The 25544-nt window shown below is 38.7% G+C and overlaps 1 protein-coding gene across 2 annotated transcripts in view; it reads left to right on the top strand.

Moving 5' to 3' along the window:
- The window catches only part of RSL24D1 (ribosomal L24 domain containing 1), an 88950-nt gene that overhangs the window by 46054 nt on the left and 17352 nt on the right, over positions 1–25544 (top strand). The window contains exon 8 of one of the 2 annotated variants that reach the window (XM_054214668.1): positions 22172–22248. In XM_054214668.1, the coding sequence (XP_054070643.1) occupies positions 22172–22248 (77 nt within the window). Of the gene's footprint in view, positions 1–22171; positions 22249–25544 lie in introns of those variants that run through there. The other variant, XM_054214672.1, reaches the window with a different exon arrangement.

Below are 25544 nucleotides of genomic sequence, written 5' to 3'. Positions count from 1 at the left end.
TGCCGAACACCTAAATAAGTCTTTTTTGTTCACTTCCCAGTAAACTGCAATTGCTCTCTGTGTAACAATTTTTAGGGACAATTTTCAGCTCAGCTGAAGTTTTCTCTCAATTTTATGCCATATTCCTACTTATAACCTTTGGTTACCTCTAAATAGTGACTTCATTACACTTATACTGAAATGCATTGAAGTAATGAGTAATGGCAGAAGAGAGCCCAAATTGGTGCTGGAATTCATTTGGCTTGTGAAAACTGGGGATTTGGCCAATGGTGCAGTAATTATAACGTCTCCTCGAGCTTTTGAATAGCTGTGGACAGATATGTTTTATACTGCCTAGAAGGCAGGCAATCGGTGAATCAGTCTTTTGTGATGGAGCATTGAAACTAAATATTGACTAATGCTTCATTTTTTCTTAGGTGCTTTTTCTCCAGCTGGGCAGTGTATGCATAAAAGTGAGATCAGTCTGGTTGGATAAACATCCTCAATGTTGAAGTACTTTGCACTTACTTTATGTTAGTGTATTATAGTCTGCTCCTATGTAAATGGCTTATGGCAGTCCAGCAGTCTGGCTAAGGAGGGGAGACAGAGACACAAACTAGTTTATAAAATGTTTCTGTTGGTCGTTCCAGAGTTTCAATGTGTTGTGACAGGTTTGTTCACATTTTTTTAGATGCTGAAGTCTTAAACCTTGAGCTCTTTCTAGAACTCTCCTTCTTCATCCTTCCTCCCTTTGCGAAAAAAAGGAAACTTTATGCTACAAAGGCAAGGAACTTTTATATTTTCGCTCAAAAATAGCAATTTTTTTTGGGTGAGGTGTCCTTTATTCTGAAGCTCAGCTGTTCTGAGCTTCAATGAAAAAAATTTTTCTACTCCAGAAAAGGTATCGTATCACAAATGCTCTTTACTTAGTCTGCACTCCGGGGAGTTCCTAATGCATAGTCACAATACAAATTGCACCTATTAGTTTGCAATTTTGCCAAATTACTTCAGTTACAAATAATCTGATTTTAAGCAATCTTGTGGGGCTCAATAACACAAACAAGTAAAACCAGTTAGGAATTTAAAATTATTTTTCTGGTGAAGCAGAAGATACAAGTAAATGGAATCAAAGATGATGATATATGTTTTGGTTTTGGATTAATTGAATGACAGACAAGAGAGAGCTTTTTTCCCCACCCCAAACACTTCAAATTTAAATTTTGAAACAATGCTCTACAGTATTTTTCAAGTTTATGGCTGTCTCTAGTAGCGCTAAAATGTAGCTAGTGACAGTTATAAATAATGCAGACTGCATTGATGCCATGTACTGTGGTATGATTTGTGCTTTAAGGAAGACGAAACTCAGTTTTGGCAGGGGTGTGATTTTGCATGAAAGGTTCCAGCAAGCCATAATTTCTTTAATATTAAATGTATGACATTATTCTTGTCTAAACATAAAGATTCAGAGCTGACAATTGTAAGCTGATATAAAAACTTGTTCAGGGAAAAGTCAGTGTTTGTGACACATCCCCGGTCAATATTTTAGTGTCATTTTCTGAATGCTCAGAGCAACTGCTGTCACTGCAATTCACACAGCCCTGGTCGTTTACTCCCAAACAGCAGTAACAGGGGAAAGGGTTGGTGCTCACAGCAAGTAACAATTAGCAGAGTGGCTCTGGGCCAGGCTAACTTAAACAAATCCAATACTTTTCTGTGACCTACTGCAGCACTGAGTTCTCCTTCAGTAATTTTCCTTGCTTTCTGAGTTCCATCAATACCACCTTACAGCAGCAAGGCCAATTCCTTTATGTGTACCCTGTTGGTCTGACTGTCATCTTCCATCTAACTCTTTTTCTGGCTGCAAACTATTATCATCAGTTTGTAACTGCTCCACTAGAAGGGCTATATTTTGGGAGCGTGAGGGTCAAGAAGAAAGGACTTTGTGAGGAACAAATAGCAATTAAAAATTGACATATTGATGGAATTTTTGTTCCTTGCTTACATCTACTAACAGATATAAATTCAAATGATAAAAAGAGATAATTTCTTCATTTATTTTTTGGTGTGATGGGGCTCCAAGGCAGACGGAGCTTTAAAGTGGACCTGCCTAGACAGTTTGCTAAGTGACGTGCCCAGAAAGCTTTAAACAATGCCCTTCTAAAATGTTTTATTAGAATTAAACTCAAAGATTTAATATTTAAAAAAAAATATCCAAAAAGCTTAGAGAAGGTGGAGCAGGGGTTAGAGCTTATACATGGTTCTCCAGCCCACTGTCCTTGCAGGTGAGTCTATGTACTAAAGCTTTGTATTGTCTAGCTCAAATTTCGGTACCAGCAAACTGCTCAGTTCCTGTTAGTCCCTGGGAAGTTCTACGCTGAGCAGCTCTTGCTTCCCTGTTTCTTCCTGTATTTTTGCTTGGGCCTCTGACCCCTTCCCCTGCCCCACACATCACTCTGCTTCTCCCTGGGTCCTGCCTGGCCTTTCCTCCAGAGCGCTTCACTGGACCCTGCTTCTTCCCAGGCAACTGTGCATCTCATTCGGGCTACACAAATACAACAAATAACTTGCCTCATTTTAAATATTTTTTATTTCTATTTTTTAAATTTACTGGGGTAAGGAGAGAGACATTTGTCTAAAATGCCTGTTATGGAATGGTCTTGTGCGATTCCAGATGGGGAAGGAAAAAACCTTTTACTTTTTAAGAGGATACAGCTAAAACCCAGATGGTAAAATACAGAGAGGACTGCAAAGCTCTATCTCTTTGCAGAACTTACTGGTTTGAGTCTTTTTGGAGTTTTACATATGTATATACATATCTGCTGAACTAAGCTGTAAGTTGTACCCTGTCTGTACAGCATACACTGGCTTTTCATCTTCTACTGACACTTCTTGTACTTCTGCAATTATGCAACTGCAAAGAACTGTGACTAAACAAAGTTTAAAAAGTGTTGGAATGCTTATGGAGATTTCCTCCATTTCTGCTAGGATTGAATTAAGTATTTGCACCGAATATTTTATATTTAGCCTATATTACTATAAATTCATGGTTGTTTCTTGTCTGAGAGAAGATGAAAAATAAAGCTCTGCAACCTGGATAACATGAAGATGAAGGGCTTAAGTTCAAATTCAGATATAAAGTACAGAGAAACACAGTAATTTTTATTTTCCTTATTTGTTATAATTTAATAGCTATTAAAAAGCAGAATTTAAATTATATTTAACTACTACAAGTGAGAGAAGCCTAATACTAAAATAGGAGAAAAGCCTTCTTTTATGCTGAAGCAATAACGCTTGCACTAAACTGGTGTTTAATTGAGTGATCTGTGTTAGGCCTCAGTCTTTTCTGTTGTTACTTCTGATGTTTTTGATGAATTCATAGCACGTGTTTCTGAGATGATAATCAGACTCAACTTATAGAAGCATTGGGAAAATACTAAGATTTGTAAACTGATTTCTCATCATCAGGTGAAAAACTAGCTATGTGAAAATTTATGCCATAAAGCTTCAAGTGTCTGGATTCAGAGAATGTTTAACATGTATTTGCAATTAAGCTAGGAGTTATTTTCGTGAAATTGTTATCGGCTAATTGATGGCTTTTTCATGAGAGGTAAGATGACAGCATAGGTGCTCTATAAATCACTAAAATTAATGTTTGTCTTGCACTATTATAATAGCGCTGCTCTTTATTAAATTATCTGGGCTCTGCTCTCGCTCCTGGAGAAATCTTGGTGCTGATGTCAGTGAGCCTGTCAGCATCTCATTCACAGAACAAACAACCTGGCTACTCTCAAAGGGTTTGCAGTTCTTACAATGAAAATAGCCCTTTCAACATAAATCAATATCCCAAAGTCGTGGAAAGTCTGTAGCAAGGCAAATAAATAGTTGCATTAGAATATCCTTAGGTCCTCTTTATACCTTTTGTGCAATCACTGAAGTGCTATAAGCATTAGCAGCTTCAGAAATAAACGAGATATAACTTGCTCAGTTAGTATAGTTATTTAATTATGTTGGGTATAAAAGCATGCTTTAATCTTCCTCCCTACCTACCTACTGGAGGAAGAACAGTTGATAAAATGGTGTGAGATTTTTTTTCTGGAGGAATACCAATGCAAGACCCCCCTTTCCTGGAAAAATCCTTCTTGGGAAAACAAGCTCTGTGGGTGGGGAACAAATTTAGTGTTCAAAGGGCAAGTTATGCAAACTGGGATCATTTCATTTGCATGAAAGCATGGTTGTTCATGCTGGAATAGCTGATCTTTAAGTATGTTTTGTTTGACTTCTCCCCCTGCCCTGTTTCTGACATTTTTGGGGACTTTATCCTAGTTATATGTGCCAATGTGATTTAAAGAGTATCGGGGGGGGGGGGGGGGGGGGAGGAAGCATTAATGTTTACCCTGCTTAAAGCAAGAAAGTGAATTAGACCTATAGAGCTTCCTTCCAAAGTACACTTTTCTATAACAAAAGATCATAGATTCTCAAAGGCTTTTCCTGCTGGAATTTAACAGGAACTGAATATTATTAGGGCTTACATTTTGCAGGGAGGTATTCAAATATTCCTCAGTTTTGATTTTTTGCAGGATATACAGGAAGCCAGAATATCAGCTGTCAGTGTATCTCATCAGTGTAAAAAGGCATTTACTGAGCCTGAAGAACTGGCTGGAAGCAAATATCTGTGCCTGTGATGAACTGAGTAACAACAAAGCCAGTGAAACAGGGGCTCACTGTCAAGCCAGCACCTTATGTAATAGTAAATTAATTTGTAAATCTTTTTCGCTACACATTTAAAGTACTCTTCTTTTAATCAGACAGTCACCCCTTGAAATGATTTAGGAGTTCTATAAGCCGCCACAGCCATCCTAAATACTCTCTTCTGTTGCATTGCATCCTGATTGCCTGCCCTTACAGGAAGCACAGTGAGATTCTTAATTTCCTATTCCTAGTCAAAATCTTACTCAAAGTAGACTGAAGTTAACATGTGCGTTGTATGTGCAATAAACCATGCCCTAAGTTTGTTGACAATAATAAAACATCTTTATTTATGGGAAAAAAGCTCTCATTTCTTTCTCTGAATTAAATCCTCTCCTCTCCCTTCCTCATCTCTCAGTTGTATTTCTCCTTCTCATCTTACTGCAAAGAGTCTCTTTTTCATGAAAGAAAATACTTTGAAATCCCTATACAAAACATCAGCACTTCTAATTTTCTCTGGTTGCTTTTGACTGTGGTTAATGAAGTCCTGACAGTAGCTAATTAGGCTGTAAACATGTCTTCTAGTTGTAAACATGTGCTAGTGAGGAAATGAATGATATTCTTGAGAGGACCCCTTCTCTTGATGGCTTATATTGGAAGTCTGGGCTTTAATTTAATGGGAGATAGAAGCATTACTGAAGACACCTGGATACTCAGCATGGTCTTCATTGGCACTTCCGAATGTATGTTCCTATTAAAACAACAGCAACAACAACAACAATAATAATAATAGACGGAGACCCCTGATGCCTGCCCTCCTTGCAGCCTTGCAGGGATGACGCCCTGGGAATCTCAGCTCTGGGTGGCACTTCCAGGCTGCCAGTTTTATTGCAGGAAAATGGGAAATGCTATGAAGAGCTGGGACAGATGGGATGGCAAGGTTGCATGCTAGTGGGCAGGAAGCCAGAAAGCTTCAGTCATTAGAGTTGACTAAACTGATTTGTCCTTGCAGAATTTTTCTGGATTGGCATTTTTCTGATGGAAAATTTTTGTCTGTGTTGAGGAACAGTACTTCTTTTGAAAAAAAGAGCACCTTCCCTGCCATACTGGATTTGTCACCTCACTTGGTGGAGAGCCAGGGCAGGCCGCTTCAGGGGGCAGCACCGTGATCTCTGATATGGACTCCTCAGCAAAGGGCACCTGGTCCCCTCCACTGAGACCCTGGGAATCCACTCCAGGAAACGGAGGTAGTCATAGCATTTCCTGACTATAAAATCTAGAACTACTCTCACTCAGTTCTTAGCTAGACTAGACTGGAGACAGACTAGTCTGTTGGTCCATTTTGTTGAGCTCATATTTTCTGATTTCACTCTGCAAATGCCTGAATTAAGTGAGCAGATTTTAAGGAATTAATTTTTTTTTTTTTTTTAACTGCAATCTAGTAGTACCTTGTGAAATTTCTGCAGTGTGCACATTGAAAGGTCCCTAAAAATGCCCATCTTATTTTTGTTTTGCAAGTACCCAAGAGGAATGGTATCTACTCTTACTCTCTGTGACACTGTTGCCACCATTAATGAAGCCGCTCTTGCCCTGTGGGGACTTGTATCTCATTTCTCAGAAAAGTTGCTTCTATTTATTCATCTATTTATTTATTTTTAGCAGATCTAGTTATAGCAGCTATCTTGCTCCCTTTGCCTTGCCTTTTAAGCATGGAATTTTGATTACATCCTTGTCACCTCTGAAGTATGAAAAGCCATTTACAGTATTGTCGACATGTCAGTTATAATGCCTTCCCTTCTGCTCTTCAGAGAGGTTACCAATGGGGATTGTATTTGAGGGGGATAAGGTTTTTTTGGTGTTCACTTTTAATATAGGCAGATGAACAGAATTTTTAAATCTCCTTTACTGTTTCACCCCAGGGGAAAAAAAGAACAATATATACCATGATGATTGAATATAACTAATCTTCATAGACTTTGTCGTTGATTTTGTCTCTCCCTCCTTATAAGAGCTTTGCATATTCATGTGAGGAAACTTACTGCCAATATATTGGTTTCTGCAAATTTTGCAGTGCAAATTATTTTTTGTGTCATGGTTTACTTTACTTCAGACCATTTTCCAAGTTTTCTAACTGGAATTTGGGTTATTAACCAGATGAAAATAGTTTTTTGTTTTCTAACTTACTTGGCAATGTTTACTAACTGTTACTAGAAAACTAACAGGTAGAAAAATAAGATTTGAAAACTTTGCTTGGACAAAGCAGGAGAAGGCTAGGATGTTGGGAGAGTCTCCTCTGCTCACTTCTCAACAATTTGTGCTCCAAAGACTGCAACAGGCTGTACAACCCACTGCCATGCCAAAGTGGGCTGCTCATCCATATGGGCTCAGCTAGCAAACACAGTATGTATGAGAAACGTTGGACTTACTGCCCATGCACAGACCACCTGTGCCACTTACTCACAGCAGGTTCCTGGGTCAGATTCCATTCCGGCGGATATGCAAATGGCTGAGTTTGGACATGAGGTGCAGCTCTCAAGTTTTTTAAGCCTTTTCTGTGATAAAGATTTTCTGCTCTAGTCTGTCTGAGGTTTGATTTATAAGTTAGTCATGTCTTAATCACTGGATAGAAAACCTGCAATATTTGCTTTCATGTATGGTGTGACCGCTGCAGAGCCTGAACTAACAGAAAAGGGAATCTTCTTAAGTAGTAAAATGGAAAACCTTGGAGAATACTTGGTGTTAATACAAGTAGTGTTACAGTAGAAAGAGGCATTTACTGCCTTCTAAATAATAGGAAAAAGTCAAATGAACAGTGATTGTCAGTAGACAATTCTCTGCTTGTTTTTCTTCAGAAAGATTGATTTTCTTCTGAGGGATCAAAGAAAAAATCCAATATCTTCACACTAACAGCTAATAGAAAACAAGGAAGAAACAGAAAATAAAGTTGCCAAACTTTATGTCCCTTTGGGATCAAGGATATTGAGTCATGCAAAGAGACATTGAAGCAGTAGAATGTAGAAATTCTCTAGAAGAAACAAAAAAACAACCTGCAGAGATTTACTTCCCTCCCATTCACAAGGTGAACACACACTCTCATCTGCTGCTTCAGTGTAATTTCTCCATGTGAGCTGCTTGGTCAGGTGCAGTGAAACAAAGCAGCATTAGATACAGTGCTATGAAAGTATTTTTGCTTATGGAAACATGTATTTCTCATGAGTAAATGTACTGTAAATTGGCATGGTAGAATGATGCTTGTTGTAATTGAGACTGGGGGCTCTATTGCTTTCCATGCAATAATGCCTTTTATACAGCTTGTGTTAATTCCTCTGTGAACGTGCTGCCTGTACAGAAATGGGTGTTGCATTCTTTCTTTTTCACTGTGGCATGTTTTCATATGGCCATGCAGGTCTGGTCTTTTCCCTGGGCTAGTTTAGCATTTCTACTGGCATCTTAGCAGGGAGAGGGCTCCTTCACTGGATGACATGGGAATGTGCTAGTTCACAAAGGGCCAAAGAACCAGAAATAATCTTTCTGTAGCTGCAAGGGATGTTAGAACTGCATTTATGGTGTGGTACTTTGTTCTACTCAGACCACTTCATCTGGGTGGTAGGGGAAAGGCAACCTGTCAGCCCCGTCGTGACCCTGTGCTAGGGTGAGCAGGGCTGGCAGGGAGGGGAGACTGTTTTGCACGGCCCACTGGAAACCTGGAGCAGGACACCAGCCCAAAACCAGTCCTATGGCTGAGAGAGGACACCTCCACAGGGGCTGTTTATGGGCCTGAGGAGTTTGTTGTAAATCAGGAAGAACTGAAAATTGCTGTATTAGAAAGTGAAGAGCAGTGGAAAGAAGCACTGTGCAAGGCCGTGGTAGGAAGGCACAAAGAGGTTTGTTCTCAGGTCATTTAATTTTAATCTATCCATCCCATCAGGTCTGTGTTTTCTTGATTTAAAAGGTTACCTTGGTCTAGTTTTCCATATGTTTCCTTTTAATGAAACTTGGTGTTGCAGATTGGAAGCCTTTGGTGCCTCTTGGCTTTGAAGTGGTGAAGCATTTCCATACCGAAGTACTGGCCAGTTTAGGTCTTGTTATATATGGCAATCAGAGGAGAAGAAGATATTTCTTAATATGTCCAGCAATTTAGAAATTCACTCTTGAAAAATGAATGATACAGAAGAAAAGCAGCCTCCAGTAAAGAACTCCAAACAGACAAAATGTCTAACACCTTTCTAATTTTGTTCTTCTGGCATATACGGGTGGGAGGATCTAAGGCAGTGTTATTGCTTCAGTTCAGAAAAATAAGAAGTAGCACAGTGCAAGAGATCTCAATGGGGAAAAACGATAGAAACAGAGCTTTGTCATATGTCATTTTCTTTTTTGAAAGTTAAATATGTCTAAATACTATAATTGGGATAGTCAGTGAACACACTGTCAGATTACAGGAATGTTTTCCTGTAACCCTCCTATCCCAGGTAAAATAAACAGGCCCAGCACCCAGTTTAGATGTTCCTCTTCTACAAAGTAGATTCCTCACTTCTTGGTCTTCATAAATATGCAAGGGTATGAATAGAAACGGAGCAGCACTGTCTCTGCAGAAAATACATGATTTTTTCCAAGCTATGGCTATGATCCTCAGGGCATTGTCAATGTTACAGGATTTGGGTTTGAGCTGAGATTACTTGGCTGTTTTGTTTTCATGTTCTCATTTCATTTCATAAGAAATTCAAATGTCTTTCAAAATAGTTATTTTCACAGCTGTGTGTTTTTAAATTGGAACTGATAAGCAAAGTAACTGTTGGGGGTAACGCTGTCATCAGATTCACCAGGTACTTCAATTTTACCTCCATGCACCCGCATTTTACACTTACAGCCTTATCTCCTGGATAATACACATTAACTTCCATGTTCTTCTGGTTAAGACCACAGATAAATTTATGTCCTTAATGTCAGAATTTGTTTTGACTAATTATGGTACCCATGGACACATGTTTAACCTCTTAGTATGGCATGAAAAGGCATGCCGATGACTTTTTCTAAATACCTACTTTATTTTGCTTGAGTGCTTGTTAGAGCCTTTAGCTTTGTTTTGCATTCAAATAAGTGTTACAAAAGTGGGAAGAATCTGGATGACATTGAACATTTTAGCTCCAGGGTTTGACACTCTAAATCTGGCTAAAATCTAAACTCTTTAATGTTTCTTTATCTGTACTGACAAAAAAAAAAAAGTAGTGTGGGCTGAAATTCTAAATGCTCACTGAAATGCAGCAGCGCAGTGATTTGCTTGCTTTTGCTATGATCCTTTGTGTTTCCCTGGCTGTTTAACTAAAATCGTTTTTGTCTCTCCTAGAGCATTTTGCAGGCTAGTGATTGAGAACCTTTTGGAGAAACTGTGTAACACAGCAGGAGGTTATTCAGATCCTATCTTACTATTAATTTTTTAAGTCCTATGGTTACAAGTAATGGCAGCTTTGGGGAAGGCTGGTAGCTGCTTTGTAGTTTTTCCTTCTAGCAAGACCTGCAGTGTCAAGCACTGCATGCCACTATTCTAATCACAGGGGTGCACTGCTGCAGAGCTGTTCTTATCGTGTTTTCCTCCCGAGCTCCCATTCTAATAAGGAATGTGCCAAGTGCCCGATTTCTCTATTGTAAACTAATGATTTCTGATTTGACCAGCAGAGATGTAAGTCAAGTATTTTTTAGGCAGCAAGAGAGTTCGATATGCAGCTTGTTTGACATTACTGAGGTGTTTTGCCGGTCGCGTTTCTGCAGTTAACTAGGCTAATGTGAAAAGGTTTGGTGAAAATCTAGAGAAACATTTGGTTCTTTAGAACTGGATCTTGGGCTAGTTGTGGGAGTGCTGGGCCCACCTGGGAAACTGGGATAATTATGCTTTGCCCTAGAGAAGTGCTCTGAGCTCTTTGGGTGAAAAGTGTTGTGGTTAATACAAAGATCAGCATTAGTGCCGTTAGGGCAGCACAGGAGGGGTCCTTTTTCACAAAACATATTGAGACTTGATCAGCACGTCTCTGACTGCAAAGAGATAACTAGGTGTTGTTTTGTGGTATCAGACCTTTCTTATTATCACCAGGTGGATTGAATTTACTTAGTAAAACCAGGCAGTTTTAAAATAAGAAAATGGAATTCAGAATGGTGAAATCTACGTTCTTTCTGCAAACTGTAGCTTTTACCTGTAACAGGTGTGGTGTAAAGACAGATGGATATGCAGTACAGATTTTCATAGTATACAGCTTAGTAATAACAAACACTTTAATACATTATCAGTATTACTGTGCAGGGTTTTTTGAAATGGAAGTTGTTGTTGTCACATAAGCCTCTGTTGTTTTGTGGCAATAAATTTGAAGAAAATTATCATAAACCAAGTCCTTATAAAATTTGAAAGTACTAGCAGAACTTAATTACTGGCAGAGGGCAGCAGGAAGAAAACTGAATGTCAGATGAATAGCTCCCCTAAAGGTTTTAATTTTTAATTATAGATTAAAGAAAGCCTTTGCCGAGTTCCCTAAGATCAATATGAAATACAGATTGTTCATCCACACTACAGTGCACTAGTGGCATAGTTATAAATATTCAAAAAGAAAATTAAAGTAATATAAACAGCCCTATTTTCCAAGGACAATTACTTCAACTTCTAATACTTTTATATGCTGTGGCATACTGCAGACTGTTCGAAACCAGTGGCCATGTTCCAAAGGTCTAGAAGAATGCAACAGAAAAAAAAATTAATTAGCAACTACGTATATTCATCATGACTGAATTTTCCCCCAAGATTCCTTCTGGTGGATTTTTGCCCGGCAGGTGAGCGAGCTGCATCACTATGTAATGACGCTTTCAGAATGCAGAGTGTCTGGCGCAGCCCTGGGAGCACAGCTCACGTCAGTGCAAGAGTGTCATACTTTTTGTCTGAACTATGGCATTTTATTGCTTTGCTTAATTTTCACTCAAATTTAGTTGTTAAATTACTGACCTTTATCCGTCTGAGACTGTTATTCCAAATTTATTTAATTAATAATTAATGTATTGAATTATGATGTTTAACATAGCCATCAACCATACTATTCTGTATAAAGAATGAAGTAAAATTAAATTTTAATTTAATGAACCTTGGATTCTTTTTGTGTTCTGAATAATGCTGAAACAGGTACATTTATTTTAGTTTCAATACTTACGTAAGAATGTTGCTTTTTTTTTTTTTAGATACCCTTTCTTTTGACAAGTGTGGTAGAGTTATCTCCATTGACAATTTTCTGAAATAAACCAGCTATAATCAAGGGTGAGCTGGCTGCGTGGCTGATGTGAGCTCTGCTAACCGTGTCTCCAGGAGGATTTGCTCTTAACTCCTGGTGCTGCGAGCCAGCTCGCTTTGTTGTTTACAGGTTCGCAGAGGTGCTGACATGATGACTTTTGTTTTATGAAAGCCAAAAGGATGTAAAGTTACACTGACGGGAATGAGGAACACATAGGGCAAGAGCTGTTTGCTGCAGATGCCAAAGATAATTAAGGGGCCTTCACTGAGCTCGGTTGTAGAGGTATCTAATTTACTATGTAATTGATTAGTTGCAATTATGTTTATAAGTCAAATTAACAAGAGTACACCAATATTCTTTTAGTTACCCATCACTCTGTCAGTACTGCTGGTGAATGCCATGGAAATATTGTCTTTTATTCTGGTTTGCGTGGCAGAATGCCATGTCAGAGGCAGAAACAAACTGATGACTGAGGCAGACTGTACCTTTTAATTGAAAGAAACCTGTCACCTGTGTAAAGCTGCAGAAGAAAATAGCTTCTGGTGACAAAGTCCTTGAGTGAGACTGTCTTAAAATATGCAAAAAGTTTTATGTGCTGATGTGTGGGAAAGGGGCAGATGATACTGTCTTCAGCATGTGGAGTCAGCAGGGAGAACAGGACAGGAATTCACAGGAGCAGCAGACCCAGAACAGCTGAGGATACTGGCAGATAATTAATTCTCTCTGGTGCTCCTTTTTTGTGACGTCCCCCTCCCCCAAATCTCTTATTAAAGAAGGTGGATACTAGAAATGCAATGAAAGATAACAGCTGTACCCCTTTCCATATGGCAGCCCACAGAGAAATGTTGAGTAATGTTCCTTGTGTTCTACTGTGTAACAACTTTAGGTGTCAAAAATGTGAAACCTTCTTTGTGCTCACTACCAACACGGGGAGTATGACTTGCTCTGCAAAAAGGGTTTAAGTCAGCTATTTTGACAGGTTTCTTGGCGTTGCTCTTTAGCTGTTAATAATCACAGAGAGAATGTCCAGAATCCATCTTTCAACAATGGGAATAAAAAACTTCACACAGTAATTCTGGCTTAGCAGCCACACATTGTTTATGAGCTCTTTCCCTCTTGCCTGCAGTTAGCAGAAGCAGATGTCTGGGCTGTTATGATTCTTCCTACAGTGTTCTTCACGTGATGTTGCTGTCTAAGAGCATCAAAGGTGCGGGGCTGTGAGATGTATTTATCCCAGGTAGGAAGTTGCAAGAAATCCCAAGATTGTTTCAGCACTGAATGTCATAGAAAAACTTTGAGGTTATTGGTGCAGGGGAAGAAGTGAAGTTAAAAGGTGAAAAGCTAAGATGCAAACAGTGGATGCAGCTGGCAGAAGCATTCTACTCACCAGCCAAAGCATCAGACTGCAATAGATACAGACCGGCATTTCAAGTGGAACAAGTCAGTATGTCTCTAGCATTAGATAGCCCCAAAGTCTGTATTTAAGGAGCCTAAAAAATAATTATTTAAGGATTTTTCTTTATAACTTTTTGTAACTGTATACATCTGAGGAAATAGTAAGTCAGCAAGGACACGCTAACAATAATGTGCGACTGTGCAGAGACTCCTGACTTGTGTTTGGCGAACACTGTTTCTGTGAATGTGTGTGTGTGTTTCCCAGGCTTTTTGGGTAGAGTGGCACAGAACCCTGCCGTATACTGTACAGTTCTGCTGGAGCTCGCTTTCTTTGGTCAAATGGCCTTGACAGGGCACTCTCATATTGAAATAACTGTACTTGGTGTTAAGCAATGTTATTGCTTCTAACTCCAGTGCCCTCTATGAATGGCCTTTCTGTCTTCTTGGTATGACTCATATTTTGTATGCATATCCTTTTAGAGTATACATTATCCCAAATATTTTAGAAATTAATCTACTGTATCACTATTCTAAAGAGCTCTGAAGACTTTGAATGTCAGTCAGAGGAGGCATGGTTTGACAATTAAGGCATAGGAAGCAGGAATTGGAAGAGGTTTGGGCTCTCTGCCTGTTTGGGTGACAGATGTGCTGTATGACCTTGGCCAGCCATGTAGGACCGCCTTAAGCTCAGACTCTTTCTTGTGCTGGGAGTAGTTCTGATGACTGCAGAGGAGACTCTACATACTGCGAAATACTGTGCAAAGCGGTAGAGTGTGATGTTTAATATTTTTACCATACTTTTGTCTGTAAAACATTTATTTCCTTCAATGAGGTGCTATAGATTAACTGAAAATCTCATATTCATAAGTGTAAGGGCTGTTGTTATAGCAAAGTGGGTTATTGCTGTGTGGACAAGGTGACTTCCAGATCTCAGCAGAAGCGTTTCAGGAGTAGAGTGTTTTGCATCAAATCTAAGCAAATCCAAATTCACTATCTGCAAATCAAAATCTTACAGTGAAATCCAGCAGCATACGGGGATTATCCAGGCCCTGTCTGTGGTGGGGCCAAAGGGCAAAGCAGAACTTCATAGTAATTCCTGGAGTTCTCCTTCTGCTTGGAGGAATTTGCATGGCAAATATTATCTTCGTTACATTTAGTATTAAAAACCAAACAAACCCACAAGTCCAATAAATATAATTATGTCCAAACTTGCATGTATTTTTGTTGTCGTTATGTCTGTAAGAGTTTGGAATTTTGATTCCGAAGTTCTCTGTACATGGATTTTTAAAGCAACAGTAAGGAGGCTGGAAGGATGGACAGAGGAAGTACAAATCTCGAAACAGTGTTAGGAAGACATAAGGTTTGAAGAAAAAAAACAAGAACAAAGTTGCTCTGTAACTACTGTATTTGCAGTTCACAGCCTATTTGTAAATTGAGTTCATCTATTAACATTTATTAATAGATCATTTTCTTCCCTACAAGTCCATTGGAAGCATCACGGACAGGGGCTGAATTGAAGCTTTGTCCCTCTGCTTTGGAGCCCAACTCCTCAAGTCCTTCCTGTGCCTTCCTGCTCAGGGAATAAAGCTTCAAAGATTTCAGAGCCTTTATTTTCCTTATGGCTTCTTTCATCAGCAATTTAGAGCCCTGCTTCCCCAGACTGAACTATCAGGATTAATTTAACCCATTGCTTTAATGGAAATCATTTAAGCGTGACTGAGAGCACCTTTGGTTTCACTAGCACGCCATGGGCCATCCTTTAGTAAGAAGCCAGAGCAGGTTATACATCAACAGAACTTGTGGGCTTTGCAATAGTGAGAGGGGTACAAAGCAATAAATCTTTGATTTTTCGATCTTGAAGTCAAGGTATACAAGTTTGAACCTCCACAAAAAGCAGAGATACTAAGCAAAGAAAAAGTGTTAGGGAATTTTACAAAGAACAGGAAGATATTTCAAAGTCAAAGGGGAATTTAAGCTGTTGGGGTGTAATTACAAAAATTGGAGCTGGGCCAGCATGCAAGGACTGGTGTCCCTGACTTTTACAAATGGCTCTATGAAATCTTAATGATGAGAAAATGTCAAGGCCTCAGGCTTTATTCCTCAGTCATCTCTTGTATGTATTCCCTGAGGTCTTGTTGGGCTTTTTTTGCCCATCAAGGTCTTATTGGGGGTTTGCTCTCCCAATAAAAGGAACCTTTTCTGTGAATCACTAGCATAAACCCTTGTAACACCTCTGGTTTTGTGGAATGTGTCCCATTCAGATTATTTCACTACTATAGGACTTGAAATCAGAGATTTCAAAGAACTGTACAATAAACATGTGAATTTAAAAGTCTTGCAAAACTGAAGAAATGTAGGAGTTGCCTTCATTATACAGTAGCCTTAAGACAGTTTTGCAGAAAGCTTCAATCCTTGTGGCGTTCTCTAGAGTAACTGTGAGTCTGTAAACTGTCATCCTGCTGTATTTGTTGATCAGCTGAGAAGAGAAGCCAAATGTGAGTTTCCTGTTGTATCTTCTACCAATAGACTTGATGTGCATTCTTACCGTAATAAAGGTCATCATCTATCAGCTTGCATGGTCCTAGGGGGAAAATCTTGCTCTTTGAAGAATGCTAGAAGCAATCTTTAAAGAAGTTTGGAGTGTATAGATTTTTACTTAGGTCAGGGATTTGGAGATGTAAAATTAAACTACAGAACATCTCAAACATTTGCAGTAACTTTTGTCAAGATTAAGCTGTCAGCTACAGTTTTGTCCAGAGCTTTAAGAGAAAATATTATAGATCTTACTTGATTTCTGTAACTTTTTTTCACCCCAAGAAGCATGGCAAGTATGGTAACTACATCATGTATTCACCCTGCAGAGCACATACAAATTAAAATAAAGGTAATAGAGGTTAGGATGTGGTTGATGTCATTTGAACTGCTCAGTACATATTGACAAAGAATCAGGACAATTTTATAGGCCAATTCTGATCTGTCATCTCCTCACAGACTACTGTCATGATATTAATGGAAAAAGTGTAATGTTATATTTGATGAATTGTGACTCACGTTGTGAGTCTTGCCTGATGTATCAGTGAACTCCAATCTTTTTCCGCTTGTGGACCACTTAGGTTTTAAAGTGAAAGTTTGGTTTCTTGTACTAAAAGTTTAATGGGCTTTCTGTTCTTAGTTACCTATTGGAGGCCTTTTATAAATACTGCAGAGCTCCTGCCAGGAGTCCACAGACCACAAGATTAAAACCTCAGGTTTACACAAACCTCTGTTGGGTGGATGCCATCCTTGGTTGGATGGACAGGAATGTTAAACAGCTGTTAGTGTGTGCAGCATTAATGGATTCATAAAAGGAGGAGGGAATCAGGAAGTAAATCTTCACTCAACTATTTCAAGCTAAATCTGTAAGCTTCCTCATCCTCACATCAGTTCTCTCCACCCAGTATCATCTACAGTGCATATTTCTGAGTTCTACTTCCATAGAGTTTTCCAAACATGTTAAGTGGTTTGAAATTGATGTCTCTTTCGTGCTTCAAATGTTGAATAAGCTTTCCACTAAAAAAGATGACGGTGTGTCACTATTTTTATAGTAGGAATGTGTTTTGATGGCTAAGTTTGCAAGAGTTATGCTTTATAGCTCTGTGTATAAACATTTGCAAATAACTTTACTCCTCTGTTTTTAAACTCTTATTCAAGAATATTGCATTGTTACTTTTTATTATGCTGGTCAGAAAACAGATCAGGCAGTGCTTGCAGCGGAAAACTCTGGTTTATTTCAAGGTTTTATATGTATTGGATTTTTTAAAGTAGTACACTTCTAATTGCAAGCTATGGCTTCCAAGTCTTTTTCTCACTCAAGATCCTCTTGCAAGAGCTGGAGGGATAGTGATTTTCACTAATTTCTCTATGAACTTCAGGTTCTATACAATTTGGAAGCTGCACGTGGAGCACGAGTTCTTGATTAACAAAAAGATGATGTATAATTTAATTGGAAATGTTTACTGAGATTTTTTGCATAGGAAAAAAAAGGAGAGTATAAATGAGAGAAGAGAGTACATCCAAAAAACTACTGACAAAATTGTCATTTGGCTGCCCTGAGAGGGAACGCTGGCAAGAATGAGAGACAGAAAGGTCAGAGAAAGAATAATTGGAAATGGCTATTTATAGCCACTACCGCATACCTCCTAGGTGTTTCAGCATATGAAAATTCAGATTAAACCAGAAGTTAATGCAGGTAAGAAAGGTCAGGGAGATAGTCATTGCTGAATGGCATTAAGTGGATCTTTGTGGAATTGTTGGGGTGGGAAAACCATTTCTGTATGTGGAGCAAATAGCTGCAGGAAGCATAGAAAGTATTCAGATAAAGACATTATTATACTTTTAATAATATTAGTTTTGGCTCATGCATGAAAATGTTTTGGAGATGTAAAAGGAAAATGTTGTAGGTCCATACCCTGCTTGCAGAGCAGAACTACTGAAAACTCGATGCTCCCTATGAAAGTTGTTAATGTAAATATGGAGGTTAAAATGACTCTGAAGAAATCTCAGTTTTATGCTCTTGGTTAGGCTCATGAAACTTATAATGATTATAAATGAAAGATCTTCATTGAAGGCATTACTAGAAGTTATACATTAATGAGCAAAGCAAATCCAACTTCCAGTTGTTCTCAGAAGAAAAGAAAGTTGATTTACAAATATCAGTAAAGCTTGGGTGAAGATGCTCAGACTTGCAGAAATCTAATACAGCCCTTCTGCGGGAAAGGCTGCTGCCCTTGGCTAACTCTGGGCCACTTGGCAGAGCAATTACCTAGTCCAGGTGGTTGAGCTAGAAGAGGTTCTGAACCTCGAGAGGTTGGCTAGGCGTGCTTGAGTCAGGTCATCTTTGTTATTGTGGTGATTCCACATTGTTTTGACCATTGCTCAGAGTCACTGAATTTAAAATAGCATTGCTTTGTTGAGCTCTTATGACTAATGAGCTTGTCTGTCTTTGGGAGGTACCAAACTCATTGCTTTTCATAGCAACAAAATGCTTATTTAAGCTCTCCCCTCCTTGCCTGCCCCCATGATAGTGCTAACTATGGCAGTCTTCAAAGAAGAATTAGAGTCCTCACACTGAACTTTTCTGTTAGAGCTGTGAGTACCATCAAACATTCATTGTCAGGTACTCTTTGAAAGGAATAGTACTGTAGCCATTATTGTGGACTTTTGATATCCTAATTACCTGCAAGCAATTTGTGTCAAAGACCTCGTGTTTGAATTTTCGCTTTTCAATTGATCTCCTAGAGTTTAAGAACAGTAATAAGAGCTTAACTGGAAAATCTCACTAAAACTTAGAAATAACAGTTGAAGGCATATAATCTTTTCATGACCATTAGTTAGGGTTTCCATTTGTGTCCTCGCTGTCTGACTGTGATCACACTACTAGCAGAGAGATGAAAAAGAAGCAGAGAAGAGACAAACATTTGTTCGTTAGTTACCCATTTTGTGGGTGAGAGGTTTGAAGGGTCAGTAAACCAAACTATTGAACTGAAATACCAGTTTGTGTCATTGGTGATATGGCACATACATAAGGAGTTTTTTTATTGATACATAGAATCTGCAAAATAATCTTTGAACACTCCCCCATTCCTACAAATTTGCTAAAGGTAAGCTTATGAAATAGTTGCAGGGGGGGGCTCTTTCTGCCCAGCACCCAGCAGTATGGGATAACTATACTTGTACCAGATTCTACCTATTTGAATGTTTGTGGCTTTTTCGTGGTGGTTTTTTTTCAGGTGATTTCCCCCCCCCCCTTTAATTTATGGAAGAAGAATAGATTAGTTTATATCTTCATATATAACTGACTGAACAAAAAAAAAATAAATTCTGTAATATATTTTCAGTTATACGTTAAAATTTTTCAGAATCATAATCTCGTGTGTTTTTTTTCTGTGTGAATTAATTAAAGTAGTCCAAGAATTTTCAGTCTCTGTAGTACTATGTGCATAAAATCTATTTTATAAACTTAGCAAATCTATAAATTCAGATGATCTTCCTTGAATTTTCTTTCACTCTTTTTCATTGGTTGGAGGTTGTTATGCATTTTTTAAGTGAAAGAACAAACTTGTGAGCTGTCATCTGTTAGTATCACATGAATTTCTTTTTAATATATCCCAAATAACCCCACTGTAACTTTATTGCATTCTCTCTTTAATAATGTTTGATTTATTAAAAAGACAAGGCTGAAGTGGTAAAGCCTTGGAGCAAATTCAGACTAGTTTAACTAATTGGCTTCAATGGAGTTAGATTAGCAGCTAATATAAGGCACTTTTTATTTCATGTATGCCACTGGCATTAACTTACAATAAGCAAACTAGAATTCAAAGACATAATTGAAAGTATTATCTGGAGTTTCCAGATTACCTTTAGTTGGCTTTACCGCTTCCTAGTTCAGGAATTTTGTGCCAATAACCATTGAACCAGAATTTTCTGCTGCATGAAATGTTATCAATTTGTTGATTCATCAAAACCAATTCTGTATAATTTCTGTTTGTTTTGCTGTGATTGGCAAATATGGACATGGATTTTTACACGCATCTTGATAGCCGAATGCTGTAATAGTTCCTGTCTGGGAATCATGAATAACAATAATGAGAACCATAATCCACGTGAGAGAAATTCATGATGCATATGCATATGTTTTTTGGACCATTTTCTTCTATAACAAAACTCAGAAAGTCCAAGTAGTGTGACATAGTGTTGTAGGAAGTATGACAAGGGCAGGCTGTGAAATGTGCTGCTGTCCTGGTTTGAGGTAAAACAGAACCAATTTTCTTTTCAGTAATTTTACTTTCTACAAAGTTGTCAAGGGTGCAGTACTACTGAAATAGATGCTATCTATGTTTCATATTTGGATATTAGATTTTCAGTGTCAGGTTGTGTACAAAAAGCAGTTTTGTCTTTCCAAATGGATTTCAAATGGATTTTGATTTTTGTACTTTGCAAGTTTTTCCTTGCAACTGGCTTTTCTTTCTGTGTCAGAAATGGTAAAAAAAAATATGTTTCCATGGAGCAAGTCATTTTAAGAAACATAAACTGCACTAAAATGAAATTTAATTCAAGCACTATCTGATGAACCATTGAAAGTCTAGGACGTTAGGTGACGCTGGAATATTTAGGAGGAAAACTGCAGTCTATGTGGGAACTTTTAACAATAGCAGAGAACACTGAATTGCAGAAAGGCAATGGAGAGGGATAAGAGGCTGGAGGACACACAGAATGCTGCAATGTTTTCCTACTTATATTTTTAATTTATATGGGTTGAGATGTACAAATCTAAATGTCTTCCACTGAATTTAGTTAAATATGAGAATTGTCTCAAAGCCAAGTGTCAGAAATGTTGCAAGGGAAAGATGAGATATTGAACAATGTGATCTTTCCAAAAGTATCTTTCAGGGGCTTATAAGAGCTAATGATGCAGGAAAGCATGACTGCAAACAACTGAGAAATTTGTCATCGCCATTTAATAGTGTTGTGATAACTTTGAGTGTCTAATTCACACTAAGAAAATGTTGAAATATGGCCTATGAACTATACAAAACACGCCTTCTAAATAACAAAGCTGTTTCTTTTGCTGAACTGTATGGTATCATTCTTTATCCACTTATAAAGGAAAATGTTTTTGGTGTCACGTTAGCTATGTCCAACACAGATCCAATTCATTGCTTTGTTTATTTTTTGCTGTGTGAAAATTTCTGTCCTTACATTATACTTTGTGTGCCTCCAAATTTCTTCTTCTGGCTGATGACGTCTGCCCTTATAAATAAATTTGTTGGGTAGAACAGCACCGGATGCTTTCCAGAGATTCTGGTACCTTTCCGTCGTAGTCTTATGCTTACCACTTCAGTAGTGAAGAGAAAAAAAATTGGGTCATAAAATTCCTTCTGTAGATACAGTTTTAATCTTCCTCATGCATTTCAGCTTTGTGATCTTTTTTTACTTTAGTGCTTCTAACATGCTACTTGCTATCAGGTTTGCTCACTCAGTTGTCCCTCTCATAGTTTATTATGGTCGTTCTGTATTATCCAATTTTCTGCTTTCCCTTTCAGGATTGGCTCATGCACCAATAATGACCTGCCTTCTTGATGACTTGCTGAACTTAATTATACCATATAAATAATTTTGATCAATATAATTCTGTCATAAAACTCCTGGTGCACTGAATAACATTATAAAATAATTTCTCAGTCTCTGTCGTTGAATAAAACTCTTGTCTTTCTCTGCCATTTAACGCCCAAAGTGAGTTAATTGGATAACTAAATTCCTTTAAAGTAGAGTATATTTTGAGATTGTGTGACACTGGTTATGAAAATCAAATATTAAGCAGGTTCTGAAAAGCACTGAAACAAAGGCAGGAATGGCCATAATTCATTTTTCTTCAGTGTCAATATTTTGTTCTTCTCAAACATTGGAGATCTATTGAATTATCAAGATCTAGATAACAAAACAAATGGAAAACTGTCAAATAAGTGAAAGGTATTTTCACTCTCATTCATTGGAACACAATAACTGATGGGGTTAAAAGGAGAAATCAACGTTCCTACCAGTAGCTGGATATAAAGCTATGTATTTTGTTCTCCTGTTGTAGCCTCTACAAATCAAAAACCCACTGGCAGGAAAAGGTCTCTTCCCTGTAGGGGCTAAATTCAAATAAACAAAAGAAATTGTCATTGAAGATGTTCTGATCATGGCAATTCTTGAATATTTGAGGCATAGAAAGGCTAAGACAAAGCTGTAGCTTTTCTCTTTTGAAAAATGTCACATTAAAGGTAAAGCAATTTGAGGAATGATCATTGCTGTTGGTATTTTTACTTCAGGATGGACCTTCACAAGGTGAGAAATCGAAAGACAGAGAATGAGGAGAACAAACCTAACAGCTGCGTTAAACCAAAAGGTATCTTCAAGGTGATGCTGTAATATACAGTGTGCTGGGATATATTTCTCTTTTTGCAATAGAATTTTAGAGCTTTTCTTTTTTCTCCCAGTGTGAAGTCAAAAGTTTCTTTATTGCTGCGTTCCTGACAGCATCACACTAAAAAGGTGTGTTCCCTGATTCATGACTAATTCTCTTTGGGTTAGAATTCTGTCACTTATTGAAAACATAAAATGTTTTATTTCTTTGTATATGGAAGCAATCAAATATGCAATAGCTTATGAGTCCCGTAACCCTGCTAAGGGCAAAGATCTCAAGAAAGGTCACTATGTATTTGAGGTAAGATAAAATTTTTAACAATTTACAATAGCAATTTGAAAACATTTTTTTTTCTCGTTAAGGAAAACTGCCTAGGTAGAAATGATCTCTGCTCCATTCCTGTTTTTTCTATTGCTGTATGTTTATGCAGTGTTAAAATCATGTGAATCAGATAAGGTCTCCTGGCTGTGCATGGGACCCGGTGCTCCCCACACCTGTGAACTTCCCGAGGCAAAAAACACCTTCCCTGTGGGGCACTCCTGTGCTCGATGGGAAAAACACCACTTGTTGCTCTTTTGTGAGAACATGATGTGTGGGTGTTGATGGTCCACCAGGGTTTGTTCTTTGTCAGTGGTAGCAGGAAATGTGGTTTAGGGAGACATCGATGAACTTGTTAATATGGGGAGAGAGAACCAAACCCAACAAGGCTGAGAGAATAATTGATATTATGAAATGTAATTCTTGTCAAAACTGATTTAGGAAAAGCAGACAATAATTGAGATAAATTACTACGCTCCATTGCACTTCTTTCTCCCTCTCCTTCCCTCCCAGCACTACAGGGACATACAAATGTGCTTTTGCTTTTTTTAGTTTTGGCTCTTTGTCAAGGTTACCTTTACTTGACTTTCTGATACTGTGTTGTAAAGCCGTAGTCAAATTCCTTTGATGTCGTGTCTGGAATACAAGGTATGACTTCTAGGGCTTCTCTTCGAAACATGCACTAACGGATTGGAAGCAGTCACATGCATTTCAGTAAATGCAATCATTTGTGTGGTTTGGAGTTCATGTGATTGTAATGAGAAACAAATTTCTGCAGGCAGCAACTTGAGACTCTGTAGCAAGTGGGAATGCTGGAAAACTTTGTATTGAAGAATATAATATTTTTTTTTTAAAGTTTTAAAAGGGTTTGTTTTTTATAAAGGATCTCTTTCAATGTCAGTTCATTAATGTTATGAGACTTGGCTTAGAAATGTCTGAGCAAAGCCAGGAGATTGTAACTGCTGGTATCTGAGGAGTCATCTCTAAAAGTAGGCTCCAGGCTGGTTACAGTGGTCAGTTTGTGCCATAGGGGTATGGAGGCAGATGGAACTGAGCTTCCCATTGTGCTGATTTCCCAAAGTGGGATGCCTTGATAGAGATGAAGTCTGTGTTACAGGCAACGCTTTTCTTCCCCTGAAGTGAGAGAACTGGCTCTGAGATGGCTCTGTGAACGTGTACCTGTTCAGAATTTCTGAGCACTGGTTTGAATAGCTAAGAAACCCAAAAGTGTCTGATAGAAACACCGCTAAATTTCAGAAAAGGAACTTTTTAGACTCTTCTTCAAAGAAAAGGTAAAGATTTATTTACCAAAATTACCTGATTTAGAGAAAATTCAACTAGCTTCTCAACAATACCACATTTGGGCTCTGACTCAGCAAGGCTCATGTGGGTAACTTCCACAGTGCCAGTTACTGAAATGTGCTTTAAGAACTGGAGCCTTGCAAATTGAAGTCCATCATTTACATGCAAAAATAAATGCATTGAAGTCTAAAATAACTTGGAAAAGCAGCAGGTTAATTTTGATATATAATACTGGCAGGGCACACAGGGAAACTATCTGTTACTATTTCTTGGCATCCTAAAGAAGTTGAGCCAGTACTGAAAGGAAAGGCATACTTGTGTCTGGGAAATGGTCCTTGCAGCTGGGCTCCTTTGAATGTGGGGCCCTATTTACTGGTCCTTCCCCTCCGCTTTAGCTGCAGTGTAGATCTGTGGCTTTCCCAGCTCGTGGATCCCATATGCCTGATGTGCCAGATAGCTGCTTGCAGACCTACCACACAAGACTGGAAAGGCTGGTGCCCTGTGGGTATCTGTGGGAAAAGGTAGAAGTAAGTTAGCTGTGTGAGCATCACACTACATCTGCTGCGAGAACAGATGCCCTTTCTAGAGGGCATGTGAGTTCTCTGCCTAAGTGTCTGAGCTCAGGGACAGAGAACCACTTTCTTCAACATAGCCAAACAGAGGGCTCTGTAGACTTCGATTGCTCAGTCTTCGTGTATCCAAAATCTACTCATTCGTTTATGTCCCCACTACACTTTGAATGCCTCCCTTAACCAAGAACCCACTATCCCTATGTAAGTTGTCTTACTTTCCATGCCTTATAAAGCCAGGCCGTAGCGCTGTCTCCGTTCTTCCACTTCCCCAATATCACCATGCTCGTTACCAAAACTTCTGCATTCCTATGTCCTGACATATGAGATGTGCTCTTTTTAGGATAAACCCTTGTAGGAAAATCCCCTAACTCATAGTGCTGTCAAAGGACCTAGTGCTTTTGGATTCTCTGTACGGGCTTCCCAGAATTGGTGTCAACCACACCCAGCTTGAAGCCATGCAATACTGCAGAAACCAGCGTATCAAGAACTGCATCTTAACAGATCGCAGGTCCTCAGCCTCTCCCCCACTTCCCTGGGAACCTTTGTGCCAAAGGGCATAATCTCTGATCCCAAGCCAGCAATGTACGCAGGATCCCCAAACTGCAGTGGGTGAAGAGAACGAAATAAATTTTTCTGGGTGCTGCAGAATGCAAGTGACCGAAGGTGAAGTCTGGTGGCTGTTCGGCATCTTGTTCCTCCCAGTGATGCGTCCTTCTCTGCTGACTCATGCTCTAACTCCTACCCAGCTTGGATCCTTCTCTTGGGCACTGGGGCTGGGAGCAGGGGCTGTTCAGCAGCACTTGGCCTCTTTGAAGGCCTGTGTGGCTTATGAGCTGTGCGTTGGCTACCGCCGCTCTGCACCTTCTCCCCAGCACGTTATCCAGGGACGGGTTTGTCCTTCAGGCCTGGAGATGATACCTGGTTTCAATCCATTCTTATTGCTAAATCACTTTGGCAGCAAACTTTATTTACATGTCATAATTACCTTAAAGTCTCATTACAGCAGACACCTGGTACTTGCCATCACATTTAAGGTTGCAAAACAGTTTCCATAGCAACAGCTGTCTCTGCACACCATAATTTTGT

Source organism: Rissa tridactyla, chromosome 9, assembly GCF_028500815.1.
Source record: "Rissa tridactyla isolate bRisTri1 chromosome 9, bRisTri1.patW.cur.20221130, whole genome shotgun sequence".
NCBI lineage: Eukaryota > Metazoa > Chordata > Aves > Charadriiformes > Laridae > Rissa > Rissa tridactyla.
Note: the sequence above shows the minus strand (reverse complement) of the source record. Positions and strands in the feature narration are given on the sequence as shown.